Source organism: Paroedura picta, chromosome 3, assembly GCF_049243985.1.
Source record: "Paroedura picta isolate Pp20150507F chromosome 3, Ppicta_v3.0, whole genome shotgun sequence".
NCBI classification, from domain to species: domain Eukaryota; kingdom Metazoa; phylum Chordata; class Lepidosauria; order Squamata; family Gekkonidae; genus Paroedura; species Paroedura picta.
Genome location: NC_135371.1, coordinates 35,840,752 through 35,858,660, shown reverse-complemented (window position 1 = coordinate 35,858,660; position 17,909 = coordinate 35,840,752). Strand labels below are relative to the sequence as shown.

Below are 17,909 nucleotides of genomic sequence, written 5' to 3'. Positions count from 1 at the left end.
GAACATTTGTTCTACAAGTGTCTGTGTCTTAACGTTCTTTCCTTCAACTTTACCATATCCCTAAATAATAATAGGATAATAATTTAAATACATACAAAAATATCAGGCTTCTTCTTAGAGTCTAGTACACTTTACATGGGCAGACCACCATCATAAAAACCTTCATGTATTCCTCCCAGTGGGTCAGATCCATTGCAAACAAGGTCCACACAGAAATCTGTGATCGCCTTGGCCCTGTCTTCCCTATAGCAGTCCTTTCTGACCCTAGGAAAGCCTATTTCTGGAGTTACTGGACTTGTGTGGCATAATAGCCCTGTGTGTCAAGAAGCCGCAGTGCGTGTGTGAGGGCTGACATTGCTCCCTTTTATCTCTTGTGTAAGCAGACCTCTGCTGACAGAGATTTCCTCCCCAGTGCAGCCTCCAGAGCTGTGTGGCTACTGCTCTACATGGGCTCTATGACCTTGGAAAGAAAGTGTCCCAAGGGTCAGAAATGGTTTCTGGAGGAGAGGGGAGAGCTGGGAAGATGGGCAGCTGTTCCTGCTTTCCACCAACAGATCACTGGGTTTGACCCAATAAGTTTAAGGTAAAGTGCAGAGAGAAAAGCCTGCCCCACTGATGGCAAAAGACAGAAGATATAGGCCTGTACTATTGGCTGATTCTGACAGTTCTTTTGGATTTGTAGGGAATATACTGCCAACAAATGCCTGAGGACTGGCCGGTTAATTGTCTGGGTCAGATGTTGAACTTTAATGGGCTACTGTAAATTCTTATATTGCAGAAATTGAAAATCTTGCAGAAAGAGTGCATCAGATCCAGCAAATCCTTATTACCTTGCCGCGAGCCGTCGTCATTGTCATGAGATATCTCTTTGCTTTCCTCAACCAGTGAGTCAAGTCACTTTCTTCTTATTTTTGACCTGAGTTGAAAATTCCTTTCCCTGCTCAGTGGTCTGATGGGTGTTAGTGCATCTTGACCATAATGGCCATCCTTGGCCCAGCTGCAGGGGACTGCTTGTAGAGGCCTGTTTGTGTTAACAGTTGATAATTCGGTGGCGTAGCTGTGGGTTGCTTGTATTTGCAGCTTGTCGCAATATAGTGATGAGAACATGATGGATCCCTACAACCTGGCCATCTGCTTTGGACCGACTTTAATGCACATTCCAGATGGACAGGATCCAGTGTCCTGCCAGGCTCACGTCAACGAGGTCATCAAAACCATCATAATCAATCACGAGGCCATCTTCCCCAGCCTCAGGGAACTAGAAGGACCTGTCTATGAGAAATGCATGACTGGTGGGGAAGAGTACTGGTAAGGAACATAGAAATGGAAATTTGTGCCTTTTGACATCTTGAAAGCTTAGGGATTAAAAAAAAAATTCAGCAAGAGATGTTCCACTACATTTTGTTGTCAGTTGAGATGAAGGTTAAAAAAAATATTTATTACTTACTTATATCCCATCTTTCACACCAGTGGGAGCCCAAAACTGTTTACATTATTCCTCCTCTCCTTTGCTTTATTCTCACAACAGCCCTGTGAAGAAGGTCAGCCTGAGGGTGTGTGACTGGCCCAAGCTCACCCAGTGAGCGAGAATTCAAACCTGGATTTCCCCAATCCCAGTCCATCTCTTTAAACTCTACATCACGTTGGCATTGTGCTATAGGCATACTGCTTTGGCCTAAGTGGCTGGGACTGCTATTTAGAATCCATGGATGCATATAGTAAAGAGAATTGTTGCTTTCATAATTGACAGTACAATTTGAAATAATGCAAGCCACGTCTTCAGGAAGCTTAGCGACTGATGGGCTGCAAATGTTGGTGCCTACTGGTTGGCTTAGTACTTTTGCCTTCGACATAAACACACTCCTGGCCCTCTGAATCCTCTAGTGTATGCAGAAGACTTTGGGGAAGGGCAGGTGCTAATTGTGCAGCAGTTTGGAGAATGCAAGACACACAAGATTCCAGACATTGATGCGAGTCAGAGGACCTTGGCTGTCAAATATTGAGTTAGTGCCTTGGGCTGCAGGGAGTTAAAATATTATCTTGGGCCTTTTCCTAGGCGCTCTCTAAAATGCTGTTAATAGATGTTAGCTTACTTAAGCACTTGGAATGTTGACATATATTTTGTATGTAGCATTTTAAAACGAATTTACTGTTAATCATGGATGCCAGTTCACAGGCTAGGGAAATAATCTTTCTGTTTGACTCTGTATGCACAACCTTCTTGGTCTGCTGAACTTAGGCAGTATGAATTTGTATGTTGGGGACCCCCAATATTACAAACAAATTTATCTCACCCTTCCTCCAAGAAGCTCAGGGCAGCATTCATGTTTCTCTCCTTCCCTTTCTACTGTCACAACAACTCTGTGATGTAGGCTGAGTGTAAGTGGGACTGGACCAAGGCCATCCAGTACAATGCATAGCGGAGTGGTGGCCGGACCCTGGATTTCCCAGATATTAACCTGATTCTCTGACCAACATGCATCACTGACTTGTGGGGGCCAGGGCAGCTTGCTTTCTTTATCCCCCCCCCCCCCAGCACTCCTCTGTGTGTATGACTGCTATCTCCAGGTTAGGAAATTCCTGGAGATGTGGAGGTGGGGGAGAAGCTGGAGAGGGGTAGAATGCCATAGATTTTACCCCCCCCCCCAGTACAAGTATTCCACCATGGGGAATTGATCTCTGTATTCTGTAGGTCAGTTGTAATTCCAGATCTCTAGGACCAACCTTATTGTGTGCCTGACTCAAAGAGGAGTTGGCATCTTATATCATTGGTATTGAGATGAGGTCTGGAAAAGACAAGAACAGCAGCAGAAACCCATTTATTACCTTTTCTTCTGAAGTATGCAGCACCTGCACAGTTTGTGCAGTCTCTTGCAAAGACCTGAGTAGTAGAAAAGCCCACACACTAAATGTACAATAATGTACACTGAACAACTTTTATATTGTCCACTTATTTTGTCCAATTCAGAGTGCAGAGTTTGCATTTCGTGTGTCAGCTCGATATGGCCTTTAAAAAAAAGCATGGAGCAAATTTAACTTAATCCCAAATAAAACAAATCAACAGTGTTCTACTTTCCCTATGCATTTGCTAAGAGAAAGAGTTCATTAGACTGAGTATCCGTTGGAGTGTGTGTAGTTCTCACTTTCATTTTGTTAGATTGCTGTATGTTTTGTTTGCATGGAGCCCCACAACAGAAATTCTCACACATTCCTCGCAGGAAGTTTAGTCCTAGGTATGAAGAGAAAATCATAGCCTGCTGGTGCAACTTGGTTATTTGAATCTAGGTTGATGAATTAAATGTCATTGCTGGATATAAACCTGTGATCAAACATAGCTTCATTAGAAGAAAAGCAATGACAGGAGTTTTCTTTTTATCTATCATTTCACCAGTTTCATTGAGAATTCGAAGAAATAGATTGCTATTTCTAGTACAGGTGTCATGTAACACAAGAGCAAGCAAATAAAGATTTGATAGAAATCAATTTTTAGTTTTGCACACTGCTGCGTATGTAAAGATGTCGCTGGAAACCTTCTATTGAGGGGGTGGGCATAACAGTGTAGACCAGGGGTAGTCAAACTGCGGCCCTCCAGATGTCCATGGACTACAATTCCCAAGAGCCCCTGCCAGACATAGTTGGTTAAATGTAAAAAAAGAAACTATTTGCCATGGAAGCACAGAAACTTTGCACAGTATCCCCAATGCTGTGCAAATAAATTACAAATATAATCTGACTCCAATGGTAAGAGAAAGTAATTTTACTTGCCAAAACAGAAGTACATCTTACATGACATACACATGTAAAGGTAAAGGTAAAGGTATCCCCTGTGCAAGCACCTAGTCATGTCTGACCCTTGGGGTGACACCCTCTAGCGTTTTCATGGCAGACTCAATACGGGGTGGTTTGCCAGTGCTTTCCCCAGTCATTACCGTTTACCCCCCAGCAAGCTGGGTACTCATTTTACCGACCTCGGAAGGATGGAAGGCTGAGTCAACCTTGAGCCAGCTGCTGGGATTGAACTCCCAGCCTCATGGGCAGAGCTTCAGACTGCATGTCTGCTGCCTTACCACTCTGTGCCACATGAGGCTCTGCATCCTAGTTTAGAGGGGCAAATATAGACAAGTGTGTTTGTAGTGAATATAAAGAGAGAGAGAAAAAACCTATCCCAAGGCTACTCTAAATGTTACTAAAATTATTACAAAATAAATAAAGTAAAGGGTTCTTCGTTCTTGTTTGTTTATTCTCAGATAGGATCCAAACAGAACGGTTTCTAGATATGTCCCATTTTCAAATGGAAATTTTCCTCAATGGTTGTCCTTTGAATGTAAATATCATGAATATCATGCATCCCCATATTGAAGAGCCAAAGGCCAATATATATGCTATATTATTCAGTAGAGGTTGAATTTCACAATTTGGATATTCATGATACTTATATTCAAAGGACAACCATTGAGGAAAATTTCCATTTGAAGAAACACCTGCAGAGCTCAAAGCAGGGTTTAATGGCTTAATGGCTCTAACCCATTTAAACCAAACAGCTGAGTGGCAGGGAGCCCCCATTCTTTCAATTGTTCCTTGTGAGGAGCAGAACACAGAGGAAACATTCTGCTCTTCATGAAGGGTCCCAAGCAAAATTATCTGCTACCCACCTTTTGGGGAAATTCATTGTGGCTTGTCAGTTTCTGAAACTTTCGCAAACTCTGAACTTTTGGTTCATCAGCAGGTTCATGCCCACCCCTAACCTGGACTCCCCTTTCTTTTGTCCTTAAAATAACAGCTTTGAGTTAGAAGAGCTGGTGGTATCTGGTGGTGTCAGCATCAGCACATGGAGGCATAAATAACTTTCTCTCTTGCTCTTTGTTCTTCCTGCTGGCTTTGTAAAAGGACTGCTAGGAGAGAAAGAACCAGGCTTGGCTAGTAGGTGATGGCTGCTGGCGCAGGAGATTATGGCCCTGGTGACAGCATATCTGGGGTCTCTCCTGCCCACCAGGCAAGCAGCTCATTTTTAATGTAAACCGCTCAGAGCTGTAGGGAAGAGTGGTATAAAAATCTAAATAAATAAATAAATAAACAAACAAATAAATAAATAGGACGCTCTTGGGCTGCTGAATCCCAGGAACAAAACCAATGAATATCTCTTTATGCTGGGCTGAATAAAATATGCCAACCAGTAGGGGTTTCCACCAGATGGCAAAGAATAACCAAAGGATTGGCCATACTGGTTTGTGTGTGACAAAGCAACACTGTGAAATAGCAACAGTTGAAAATATCCATGGTTATATACTCATATCTGACCCCAAACATACAAGTGGGTTCAAGTTTTTTGCATCTTTTCTTTTTTTTTGGCACAGGCTGCTGTGAAACTAATCCATTGGATCTGGAACATGTGTCTGCATTGTTTTCTTCTAGAGAGGAACATTGTTCTATTCAGTTATGCGCTAGAGGGGGAAGTAATTATGAGGAAGTCCCAAACAATAGTTTTAGGCTGGGGAATGGGGTGTGGAGTTGGTTTGGCTTTTTAAATTTCCAGATGCAGCTTTGGGTGAAAATCTCGTACCTCTAAGACCTTCCTAATGCGCTTACATAAAAATGAGAGGCGATTAAGACCTCGAAATGTTTGAAACTAATCTTTGGCTTTCTTTCTAATGGGGTAACAAAATGAGTGTCAGTGTGCCATGACTGGAACGGGTAGGAAATCGGGTTTACGTAGCTGTCTGATTACTTTGAACTGGTCAAGTTTTCAGTCTGAGGGGCAAGTTATTAAAATGGTGGGCTTTTGATGGATAATGCCCTGGAAGCTTGCAGTTCTGAAAGACAATTCATAACAGCCCCCAATTACCTTTGTGTCCTGCATAGCCGTGCATTGGCTCCTTGCCTCTTACTCCCCCTCCTCCTACATATTAATAGTCACGTATATTTGTTTGCCACGCTTTCGTTCCAGTGACAGCCCGCACAGTGAGCCAGGCGCCATTGATGAAGCAGACCATGACAACGGCACGGAGCCACACACCAGCGACGATGGTGAGTGCAGAAACAAGCAGCGTAAAATTGAGTCTAAGAGAAGCTACCGAGATCTGCGTGGAGAACATCAACGTGCATTTGGTTCCTAATCGAATTACTCTGGGCTAGCACACGACTGTTCCGCTGGAGAATAGGTCTCTGTGTACTTGAGGCACAAGAAAGCTACTGATAAAGTACCGTGATAGACATGAAATCATAGCAGACCATGTAGGAGCACACCAGGTTACCTGTTATATTTATAACTTCATTACAGGGCGTTATGGGACATGTCTTATGTCCTGGTTAACAAAGGTATCCTTTCCTCCCCCCCAATTTGGCATAGAGGTAATGGTTATAAAAGGATAAATATGCTCTTGGAATAACAAAGGCTTCTCTGTAGGAATGGGGCAATTAAAGGCTAAGTTGCATCCTAGGAAGGGAGAGGCTGGTTTAAAATCATAAATTGATTTCAGTAGAAGTTCTGCCTGGAAAGCATATTACAAACTGAAAGTGAATGTAATTAATCACATATCCAACTGTCTTTCCATCATCCCAAAAGTTATTTTAACACAATAAGACCCTGTCTGTTTTAACCCAGAGCATGAGAACAGGCCCAGCCCAAGGATTTTTTGAAAATGACATCCCTCACACAGTGTGCTTCAGTTCCACTAAATATGAACCCCATAATGAAGTAGCATTATGACTAATGGGTAGAATTTTAGGCAGGCAAGCCAGCATATTATGTTATATGATCTCTGGTCATCTGGGCTAACCAATGTGAGTCATCTAGTAAATTAGCCTAATTTGCTTTCATTAATGTCAGTGCAGGAACTAAATCTAGTTAGTTATGTAACACTGGGATGTTATCATATGCACTACATGAGCTCTGATCTATCACATGGGATATACCAGCCAATCTAGGAAGGACAGAGAGAAATAACCAGAAAGGTGGGCAGGGGCTAAGCATTGAATAAAAAAAGCATTTTGATATTCTTCCATCTATCCCTAGTGTAGCCCACAAATGGAAATGGGATAATATTTGGCACAGCCATGTTGTTTTTCTTTAAACGTTTTACTCCAACTTTTCTTGCTGCTTAAGGTATCTTAGAATCATACTTTAAAAACATTTCCAGTTAAAAACCAATATAAATTAACATACCTCAAATGTCTCCTTCCCTTGCTTAAAAGATGCTCCTGTAACACCCCTCAAGAGTCCTGGCCTAATAGACAGGCCTTGCAGTGCCTTCTGAAGGTCTCCAAGGAGGGGCTCCACTCACCTCTTCCGAAGTCTATTCCACAGAACACAAGCCGAAGGGGAAAGATGTAGGCTCTGGTCAGTGCCAGGCAGGCCAGCCGAAGTGGTGGGGGAGAAGGATTGTGCTGCAGAGATGCAGCCATGTTTCTTCTGTACGGAAAGTGAAAAATGTTCGTATTATATCCACTTTGTCTCAGGCATCAGTGAGAAATAATAAACTTGGAGTCCCATGGTGCCATTTAAATTTATTTCATGGATTAAAAGGACTCTGTGTGTGCATGCTGTATGGTTCCTTAAAAGAATATATAAAATTAATTTTTTGTTGTTTGTTGCTGCATCTATATGTTGTTGCATCTATATGCCCCTGTTCTATTGAGGCATATGATGGGGAGATGACATAAATGGCTCTAATGGTCAATTGGTGCAAATATGTCATAAGGGGAAGAGAGAGGACAAAGGATAATTTAGATAATTGAAGATGGATGTTTAAAGGGAAGATGGGCGGGAGGCGTCACCCTTAATTTTTCAACCCTGGTGACAAGCAGTCTACTTCAACTGAAAAGTCAAGGCAAGCGAGCTTCCATTTAGGCAATTTTATGCCTGAATGGTTACATTAATAGTTCTGATTGGAGTTTCTGGGTGATTAACCATGACACAAGCATGGAGAAGAAGAGCTGTTTTGTTTTATGAATTTACATACCCTTTCCCAGTGTTCCTGGTGTGTAGCCCCTTTGAGAAATTCAATATTTAATCCAGGTCTTGATGCTTCCAGAATGGCCATCGCTAATACCTCATTCTGAGATCATCTTTCAGTTCTACTGGTTACTGCCCTCCACCACCTCACTTGAACAGGGCCAAGATGTATGATTTTGGTGAGATTTCTTACACTGTGCCGTTGCCCTGGATGGGTATGGAGAGATGCTAAATTCTCTTCCAGCAGCTGTTCTGGGTTCTAAATTGGTCAAGAAAATTCATCTGGGAATTCACAGCTGAGACAGAATGGCATTTTGTTACCTTGGTGTCTGGTAGTCATAGACAAATTGCCTCTGAATAAATAGCAGTTCCTTTCAGCTATTGTGATAAACAATACCATGTGATGGTAAGTTGACTTAGACTGGAGAGAGATGGGAAGTTATTCAGAAATTTCAAAGACAGTTTGACTGTGGTGATTCTGCTTTTGCCTCTGTATATTGTTTCAGTTCAGACATAACACCACATCACAATTTAATGAATTTTGCCTAGAGAAATTGTCTGAATGCAGGCCATTCCACTAATTGTGGTTAGTTAAGGGCTATCTAACAAGATATGTAGCCATTTATTAACCACAGTTAGACTCAACTATGAATGTTTGAACAGCCTTAGACTAAGTCAAACTATTGGTTCAACAAGTCATTATCTGATCTCATCAGTATTTGGCATTAGGTGAGCTGCTATGAGCATGCATCAATGCTGAGATAGGGAGTACTGGCTGTCTTTAATAAACATCTTGGTTAGTTACCCCAGTAGATCCGTAAGTGGTACTTTAAGTAAAGGGTGCAGGGATGTAGGTAGGCATGTTACCATTTGCATCTTTTAGATGTTATTCGTGACATAGCCTTGGGAAAGCAGACTAGTGACTCTGTGTAGTCATAATCGCTATTCTGAACTTAAGGGTCTGAGTGCCTGAATCAGATGAACAAGCAGTTTCTAGAAATGGTCTCATTGACTTGTGCAAAAAATGTGTGCCAAGAAATCTGCAGAAAATGACTAATGTGAGAATGAGCAGAACCAACTTATGTGATCCAGAAAGAGAGCTGAAGTTCAGTTTGAAGGACCAGTTTTAGGTATGGAGTGATGAAATTGTGTAATTTTTGGTCTAGGCACATAATTTGATTTGGGTTCTATATTTTAAGTGGATTTGGACCTATCCAGTTCCTAACCCCTCTAGAAACCTTGGGGTTTCTTGGCAGCCCTGGAATGGTTTCCTGAATGGGTGGGAGTTAATTAATTTCTAATATATTTTAAAATTTGTTAAACAGTTGTTGAGTGATATGATCATATATCATCATTTCGAACCCCCCCCCCCCAGCTAATGATGGGCTTGGAGGGGGTGGGAAGGGGAGGGGCCCCACATGGGTGTGTACATAGCTATGCTTCTCAACCATATTCTGCATGATCTGGAGTTTCTCAAAGACTAAATAATGTTTCAGGAGTTTCTCTGTAGTAAAAAAGCTGAGAAAGGGAGAACCTTACTTAGAACACAGAAGGAGAATACAATTGTTGTTGTTGTTAGGTGTGAAGTCGTGTCCAACCCATCGCGACCCCATGGACAATGATCCTCCAGGCCTTCCATTCCCTGGAGTCTTATTTAAGTTCGCCCCGACTGCTTCAGTGACTCCATCCAGCAACCTCATTCTCTGTCGCCCCCTTCTTCTTTTGCCCTCAATCGCTCCCAGCATTAGGCTCTTCTCCAGGGAGTCCTTCCTTCTCAAGAGGTGGCCAAAGTACAATACAATAAACTTGCTTAAACTGAAATCTAACAGCAGCAAAGGTTTGAAGTTGGCCACAGTATGACACCCTATCCTTTGGTAAGAAGTAATCTTGATCAAGAACAGAGGTATAGAATGCGTTAAATGGTTTCGATAAATTTCTGTTTTTCACTGTTGTATAAATCTTCTTTCATAATTCACTTCCCTCCCATCTTCTCTGCATTTCAGAAGTGGAACAGATTGAAGCCATTGCAAAGTTTGACTACATTGGGCGGTCCCCACGTGAGTTATCCTTCAAGAAAGGAGCCTCACTGCTTTTGTATCACCGGGCCTCCGAAGACTGGTGGGAAGGTCGTCATAATGGCGTGGATGGTCTCATACCTCATCAGTACATAGTGGTCCAAGACATGTGAGTGGGAAGAAGTTTGCTGCACAAAGTGTAATTTTTCCCCCTTTGTGTTCAGGTTGCAGGTAGGCTATGAAGTTTGCTGGGTTTGGTTGCTAGTTGCATCTTTCAGAGTAAAACTGAAACAGGAGTTGATTTACGGCCCATTTCTTTCTCTGTCCTGTTTTGTTTTCCAGTAGAATTTGTTTTTCAAGCCACTAATAATTGCATCTCAGACAGACCAGTCTTTGTCTTCCTGACCTGCAGGCAAGTAGAGACTATCAGCACTGGCATCAGGAGCAAGAAAATGTTGATGTGCTTTATGCCTGTTATGTCTTATTTTGGGAGACCTGCACCCAGCAATCATTTGAATATTCTAGACACAAGAGCCAGGGCACCTTTCTTTTCTTGGATGGACACCTGTTAACCAGGTAGCAGTGGGGCTAATTTAGCTGTACAAAGCAGAATGTGTACCAGTAGGCTCCATTTACAAATCAACTCGTTTTCAGGATGTTTTCCTTTATCTCTGCAGACTTTACAGAGAATGACACTTAAATGACCAACCAACCAAAAACGCCTCAGAAATAATTGCAGAGCTTTCAGTTCATTTTATTCTGATTGTAATTTTGTATATTTCTCAAATCTAGCAAATACTCTTTTAGATCTGGCAAATAATTCAAAATGCATTTTTTAAACTACCCCAGCATCCAATGCTGACTAGTCTCTGCCTTTCAGCAGTGCTTTTATCATTAAGAAATGCCTGTAGCAGATGGCACCTCCTTTTGAAGGGGCAACAACCCAAAGTACTCTCCCTCCACGGGCCCTTGATGTATTTTATGGGGATAGGTAGCTCCTCCATGTTTCTGCATCAGGTTTGATCAAATTACTCAATTGCTCCCAGTATAGAAATGGCTGTAACTGGCTCCGTGTTTTGGGGAGGCTGTTCATGCTGTCTCTGCATGAATAACTGCTTTGAACTCACCTCTCAGAACTGTAGTTCACGTATTAAAAAACGGGACAGGCAGGTGAGATCCAATGAAATTATAATTATAATCTTTTACAGGTACCTGCCACTAATCCTTACCACCTAAGTGGCCAGCAGTATGATGCCTCACAGTTTTATAACAAAGAAATGGACACGTTCTTAGTATTTTTGTTCTTATAAAGAACTGCATTTAGAATTGTGTGACTAGTAATATTTTTGGTTTAAATAAAGGAAAGTGGTTGATTGGTGGTGTTGTGGGGGAAAAGGGCAAGATGGGTTCAGTTTAGGAATCAAGTGGTTATTTATTTATTTAGAAAATGTATGTGTTTACATACACCAACTACCAATTCCATCACACTCAAGAAAGTCTCAGTCCCCATTAATTACAACAACAACAATTTTTTAAAAAAGATCCCATGGTCAGTTGAACAAGAAAGTGTGCTTCAGGGTCTGTTCCTGGTTCGCAGGGGCTTGCCTGAGTTGAAAGAATAAGTGGGTCACATTGTAGAAAAACAAGGCTTTTTGTGGGGGCTGTGTCTTAACTCTCCATGATGGACTCTACTTCATTTGCAAGCACTGCTGTCCACAGAGCTCATTGACAGGGCTGGCTTATCCATGTAGCACATGGAGCATGTGCTAAGGGCCTCACACTTCAAGGGACCCTGTGCAATGCTTTCCCTCCATGGATTAGGGCCGTAACCTCCCCCCCCCCTTTTCCCTCTTTTCCTTCTCCCCTTTCCCCTGTCACTCAGAGTGACATCTCTTTTCACTGTGGGGAGCCTTTACACCCCCAGTCTGGCTGTTCCCACCGCAATTACACTCTGCTAGGGCCCCGCGATTCCTTAAACTGGCCTGGTGCTATGGGCCCCACAAATCCTTAAACCTGTGCTCATAGGCACAGGTATAAAGAAAGCACTATTAAGTAGAGCTCCTCTCTCAGGCATCTGACATGAAGGGATTTGCCCTGGCTTGACACAGAGTTTCATTATTCATAGGGACGATGCATTCTCTGACAGCCTGAGCCAGAAGGCAGACAGCGAGGCCAGCAGCGGACCCCTGTTGGATGATAAAGCCTCGTCAAAGAATGACATCCAGTCTCCGACGGATCACATTCCAGACTATGGATTTGGGGGAGTAATGGGACGGTAGGAAATTAATTTGTTCTGAATATGGATTTCGGGGAGAGACTGCAGATTGGAAACTGATTTGTTCTGATATAGACATGTCATATTTTGGGGAAAGTTTGAAATGCATGGATTGTGGGGAATTCAGGACATAGTTGCATAATTTGCACCACAAAAGGGGTCTGCAGAGATCATTAATTGGATTGCTATGGAAGCTTGGATGAGTGATTTCATGATCCTGACTTTTTTATAGGGTGCGACTGAGATCAGATGGAGCTGCAATCCCTCGTCGTCGGAGTGGAGGAGACACACACAGCCCCCCACGAGGGATTGGTCCTGGAATAGACACCCCTCCTCGAGCAGCTGCTTGTCCCAGCAGCCCTCATATTTTGCCACTGAACAGAAGCAGGATGGAGAGCCCAGAAAAGCGCAGGATGGCAACATTTGGCAGTGCTGGCAGCATCAATTATCCAGACAGGAAAGCTATGACGGACGGCCACCCATTGAGGCCTGCTTGCAGCTCAACTCGGCACAGCAGTCTTGGGGATCAGAAATCACTAGAAGCAGAAGCACTGGCAGAGGTAGAGGAGATCCTTATAAAAGAGATACATACTGTGAACATATGAGCATATATATTTAGGGGGAAGATTTTGGGCGGGAGGTTGACCCAAGCCCATGCTAAACCAGTGTGGATTGCTGGATGGCCATCCAGTGTGGCCATCCTCGTTCTTAAGTAGGTGAATGAAGCCCAGCAGCATTTGCAGTACTGCTTGATGGGTCTAGTTGACCCTTGGATGGAGTGAAGGTGACTGCTATCCCACAATGTCTCTGATGCTCACTAGGGCTGTGCAATGCCACCCCCACTCCAGTATTTGTGGCTTGGGTCTGTTGGACCGTCTCAAAATTTCAGGATGCCTGAAAAAAGCCAGATCCAAATACCAGTAGAGTATTCAGATCAAGGTGTTTTTTTTTTTTTTTGAAATCCTGAACTTATGGGGTTCCAATAGACCCAAACCGAAAAAAGCAGTGGCAAAGTTGCTAAAAACAAAGGCTAAACCCAAGAGCAACCAACCCTGCAGGAAGAACATTCCTTGGAGGCTCAGCTGAGGCTCTGCTGGGCAGCCTGGCTTGAATGGCATCAGACACCACCGAATTACTGATCCTGCAGAGAGAGCTGTGTCTGCAGGCTCAGTTTGGGGTCTGCTGGGTGGCCTGGTTCAAACCCAGGAGAGCTTGCCAAACAGCTGAGCCTGTGGAGACAGCAGGCTTGGCTGGCTCAACTTTGTTCCCTACTGCTTCGAAGTGGGGGGAACAGAATTGGGCAGTTTAAATGGTTGGCAGCCATTTAAACCCTTTGTTTTGCCCCCCCCTCAATTGGCGGGGGACCGTGAAATGAATGGTTAAATGGCTTGCAGCCATTTAAACCTAGCAGCTGACAGGCTGACTTGGCAAGCCCTTAGGCTAAAATGGCTGGAAGCCATTTGGCTTTTGTTCCCCACGATCTGCCTGCCATAGGGATGTTTCTCTCACTGAAGCCTGAAGACGTGGGAAGATCAGCTTGGGTCGCAGGAGTTCTCAGCTGTTGTGGCCCCCGCTGCTTGGTATAGCGGAATATTCCCATATATAGCCAGAAAAAATGGCTTTTATTCAGGCCAGCTATACTGGTGGTCAGAACAGATGCTTGAAACTATATTTGGCTTAGAAAATATTAGAAAATACCAGGTACTTTTTTTCGGTGTTTTCTTCAGCTAAGCCAAGCCCCCCCCCCCCCCATCCTGCTGACCTTTCTCTGCAAATGCTTATCTCCTAACCTGAGTTTCCCCCCTCCTACTGTGTTCATAAACCAGAAATTGTTGCTTGGGGGAAATGTATTTATTTGCTTAGAAATCTAGTTTTAGTCTTGATCTCAGCCTGTAAGATTCCTCATTCAAGCCTCAGAGTTTCTGGCAACCACTTGGAGCTACTGGAGATTAGTGACAGAGATTTCAAATACAGATAAATTATACTGAGTTTGATTCAGCACTCTGAAATGGTTGTGCGGCTCGTGACTTCTAGTGAAGCTGTTCTGAGTGAGTTGATTGAAAAGCACAAGACAATCACTTCATTGTGGTTTCTCAGAAGATTTGAAAGCAGGCTGTAATGGGTGAAATGATGCATTGGAAAACTGGTGGTTGAGGTCCTCTTATTTGTTCTCAGTGAATTCTGAATATTGTGGGTGTGTCCACATAGGAAATGAAGTCTGTCTTACTTCTTCACATATTGCATTTGTCTTAGGTATACATGTATGTAGCAGTAATTCCTGCATCTGCCAAAAAAAAACCCAACAACAAACAAATCCCATAGGGGATTCCTGAACTGAGCTGCAGTTCATTAAATACTTTTTGTGACTTGTAGCTGGGCTGAGTTTCTTAGTAAATATCATCAGTCATTTCATTAAAAATTTTCTCTCCCAGGCCAGAAGGTTGCTTGTTTGGCATTTAACAAGCACTAACATAAAAGCGCTAACATAAAAGCACTAACAAGCACTTGTTAAAAAAATACAAGAGGGTTGCGATCTGATACTTAGTTTTGTTTCTTAAATCTGAAACAGCAAGTAACTGTGTCTGCAGATTGCCATTAGGAACTGAATGGGGGGGGGCAATTTTCCCTGGAGCTTTTTTGTGAGTGGGACTCACTACTGGTGTAGTGGTTAAGAGCTGCAGCTTCTAATCTGGTGAGCTGGGTTTGAGTCCCCGTTCCTCTGCATGCAGCCAGCTGTGTGACTTTGGGGTAGTCACAGCCCTGAGAGGGCTGTTCTCACAGACCAGTCCTACCAGAACTCTCTCAGCCCCTGCCTATCTCACAGGGTGTCTGTTGTGGAGAGAGGAAGGGAAGGAAATTGTAGGCTGCTTTGAGATTCCTTAGGATAGTGTCACTTACGGTCTTTGTATAAGAAATCTATTTCTTCTCATCTGCCATTTTTTTCTTTTCGTTTTGGGAAACTGGAACACCTGATACATGAGTACTGGCACTTTAAAAGAAGAAGCAAGAAAAACACCAGTTTCCCCCCCCCCCCAACTCTTAGGTTGCATAGGCTAAGGAAATGTTGATGGTGCTGTTTATTTTAAGGCTAACACTTATTAGCTTTTCAAACCCTCCAACCTTTTCTATGTGGGCTCTTGATTGATTGATTGATTGACTATGTTGTCACTTTGCTGCTTGTTGTTACTCTGAAACTTTCACCATAGTAACCGTAACAGTAATGGCGATAATGCTTTGGATTTCTAAAGATGAATGGCATTCTGTTGTTTTGCCATTCTGTGGGTTGTCTCCATGACTTTCCTTAAGGGAAATGTGAACTTTTGCTCTGATTGAAATAGCTTTTTCTTTTGCCTAGTGTTTCATTTGCACAGCAGTAAACCAAATAAAATATCAGTGCTTTCTTTGCATGGCACAGTGGGAACTCTTTCTCTGATGCTCTACAGGTTGCTATTACAAGAAATTAGTAATTGTTTGTATAGGCCATTACTTCTAGTGTGGGTACAAAGGCTAGCAGAGAAGGAAATTAAAAATGAATCTGACATACCTTCTGTTAGCAGGTTGATAGCCACCTTAGTCTTGCCTATTACCTGTGACATAAAAAGGTAAGGGGACAAGAGTCCCCCAAGCTCATCAAATTTTATTCTGAAATGCCTTCCAGAAGAGATAATGTTTTGGGCTAAGAGTTGACTAAGAGAATTTTCTCTTCCTCTCCCAAAATACTAGAAGTTGAGGGCACCCAATGACACTGTTGAGCAGTAAATTCAGGATGGACAAAAGGAAATATTTCTTTATATAGTGAGTGATTAAAATGTCGAATTGATTGCAGAGGATGCATTGATGGCCAGAGGCATAAGCAGCTTCTAAAGGGGGATTAGACAATTTCATGGAAGATAAGTCTATCAGTGGTTACTAGCCATGGTGACAAAAAGAAAGTATAATGTTCAGGGGCAATAAACCTCTGAATACTGGTGCCAGGAGGCCTTTATACCTTGTCGTTGGACTTCCAGATGAACTGGTTGACCACTATGTAAGACATAATGTTGGACTAGATGGACCACTGGTCTGATCGTGTGCTCTTATGTTAAGAAGGTGGAGAGGGGGGAAAGAAAATAGAATGAAGAAAGGATAGTAAGAACAAGACGCAAATGAAGTACAGGTGTCAAGTATTTCCACATTAAATCAGAATACCTTTTTCAAATTGTCAAGGAATATGAAAACAATGCACGAGAATCAGATTGTTGCAGATTATGTGTTCCCACATAATCAACGACAATCTGATTACTGCACCACCACCACTTGTACACACGAGAGCGGTAACCTGCTTCCTGTCCCAGGTCTCAACGGTGGTCTAAGGGTGACTCTTGCCTGGCTGTTGGCCTGGGCCGGCCTAGCATTTGTAGCCAAGCTGGCCCCAGAACTCCCCCCGGTCTGCAGGTGGCTTTGGCCCTCTCTCCGCCCCAGGAAGGCCTGGAATGGATCAGGGGAGCTGCTGGCTCACCTGTAGCCATGCCTTGCCAGGTGGGGCAGGTGCCGAGGTCCAGTGGGTAATGGAGGCAGAATAGACTGTGGCTGCCCTTAGCTCACCTTGCCTGTCTTGTGACAGGCTCCCTTTTCCCCAGTGCTACGTGCCACTCCGGCTGCCATGTTTGTCGGCCCAGCTGCCTCCTCCACCTGCCGTCTTCCATGGCCGGACGTGTCCTCATCCCTAGCTCCTGCATCTTGGCATGAAGCCAGGAGGAGACGGGCCCTTGGCCGCAGTAGGAAGGAGCATGGTAGTGGCTGGTGAAGTTGAGCACTGAGTCCAGGTGGCCATCACTGCTGCCGCCACAACAGCCATTGACTCTGCCACCGTGGCCATTCCCACTGCTGTTTCCACTGCTGCCACTGTTACTGCTGTTGCAGAAACATCATGTCTGTGGCCATTTCCATCCCAGGCAGTGCGCCAGTAGATATTCCTACATCAAAAAAACAGCTGATTGCTCAGTTAAGTGCACCTGAAACAGCAGTTGCTTGAGAACAGCCAAGGATGTTGTGCTGAAAGTTCAGAATCAAACACTTCAGATCATTTTCTGATTAAAAATTATCCAGACACAATATTCAAATAAATTTCACGGAGTGGTCTCCTAACAAAATAAGATGTTGGAGGTGTGGCTGAGCTTCATACTCCCCTACAGTACTAAGGGTATCCTAGAGATCTAATTCTTCAAAGAGAAGCTGAGATTATGCCAATTTCGGAAGTTTGTTCCAAATGAAGACTATGAGGTTGAGAATATAATAGCTTGAAGGACTTGAAAGGAAGCTTCCACTACTATTAGATAGCCCATCTCAAGTTTTTTTTAATTGTTTTGTCTTTTCTGCATGAAGTGACAATGTTTGTTGCCTTAAGGTATTATTGTCATTAATGACTATTCCTCTTCAGTACGTATATTCCAAAACTCATTGGGTGTTTTTTTTTTTTTGACAATTTGATCTGCCCAAGCAGGCCAAGTCTCTTCCTCATGCCCTGTTATCAAATGTTAATTTCCAGAGCCTAGTTAAGTTCTATGCCAAGACCTGTCTTTCACATTTGTTTTCTACTCAGTGCAGCAGAAATTGCTTACGTTGTGTGCTGTATGGATTTCTGGATGTCAGGAACATTCCTTGATGCCAGGAGTTTAAGGAAAAGGAC

At 43.2% G+C, this 17,909-nt stretch overlaps 1 protein-coding gene across 2 annotated transcripts in view; it reads left to right on the top strand.

The window, feature by feature from the left end:
- SRGAP3 (SLIT-ROBO Rho GTPase activating protein 3) overlaps window positions 1–17,909 on the top strand; it is a 229,960-nt gene that overhangs the window by 206,762 nt on the left and 5,289 nt on the right. For both annotated transcript variants that reach the window (XM_077325275.1, XM_077325274.1), the window contains exons 16-21: window positions 779–884; window positions 1,081–1,308; window positions 5,945–6,024; window positions 9,955–10,135; window positions 12,092–12,241; window positions 12,474–12,801. In XM_077325275.1, coding sequence (XP_077181390.1) covers window positions 779–884; window positions 1,081–1,308; window positions 5,945–6,024; window positions 9,955–10,135; window positions 12,092–12,241; window positions 12,474–12,801 — 1,073 coding nt within the window. The remainder of the gene's footprint in view (window positions 1–778; window positions 885–1,080; window positions 1,309–5,944; window positions 6,025–9,954; window positions 10,136–12,091; window positions 12,242–12,473; window positions 12,802–17,909) is intronic.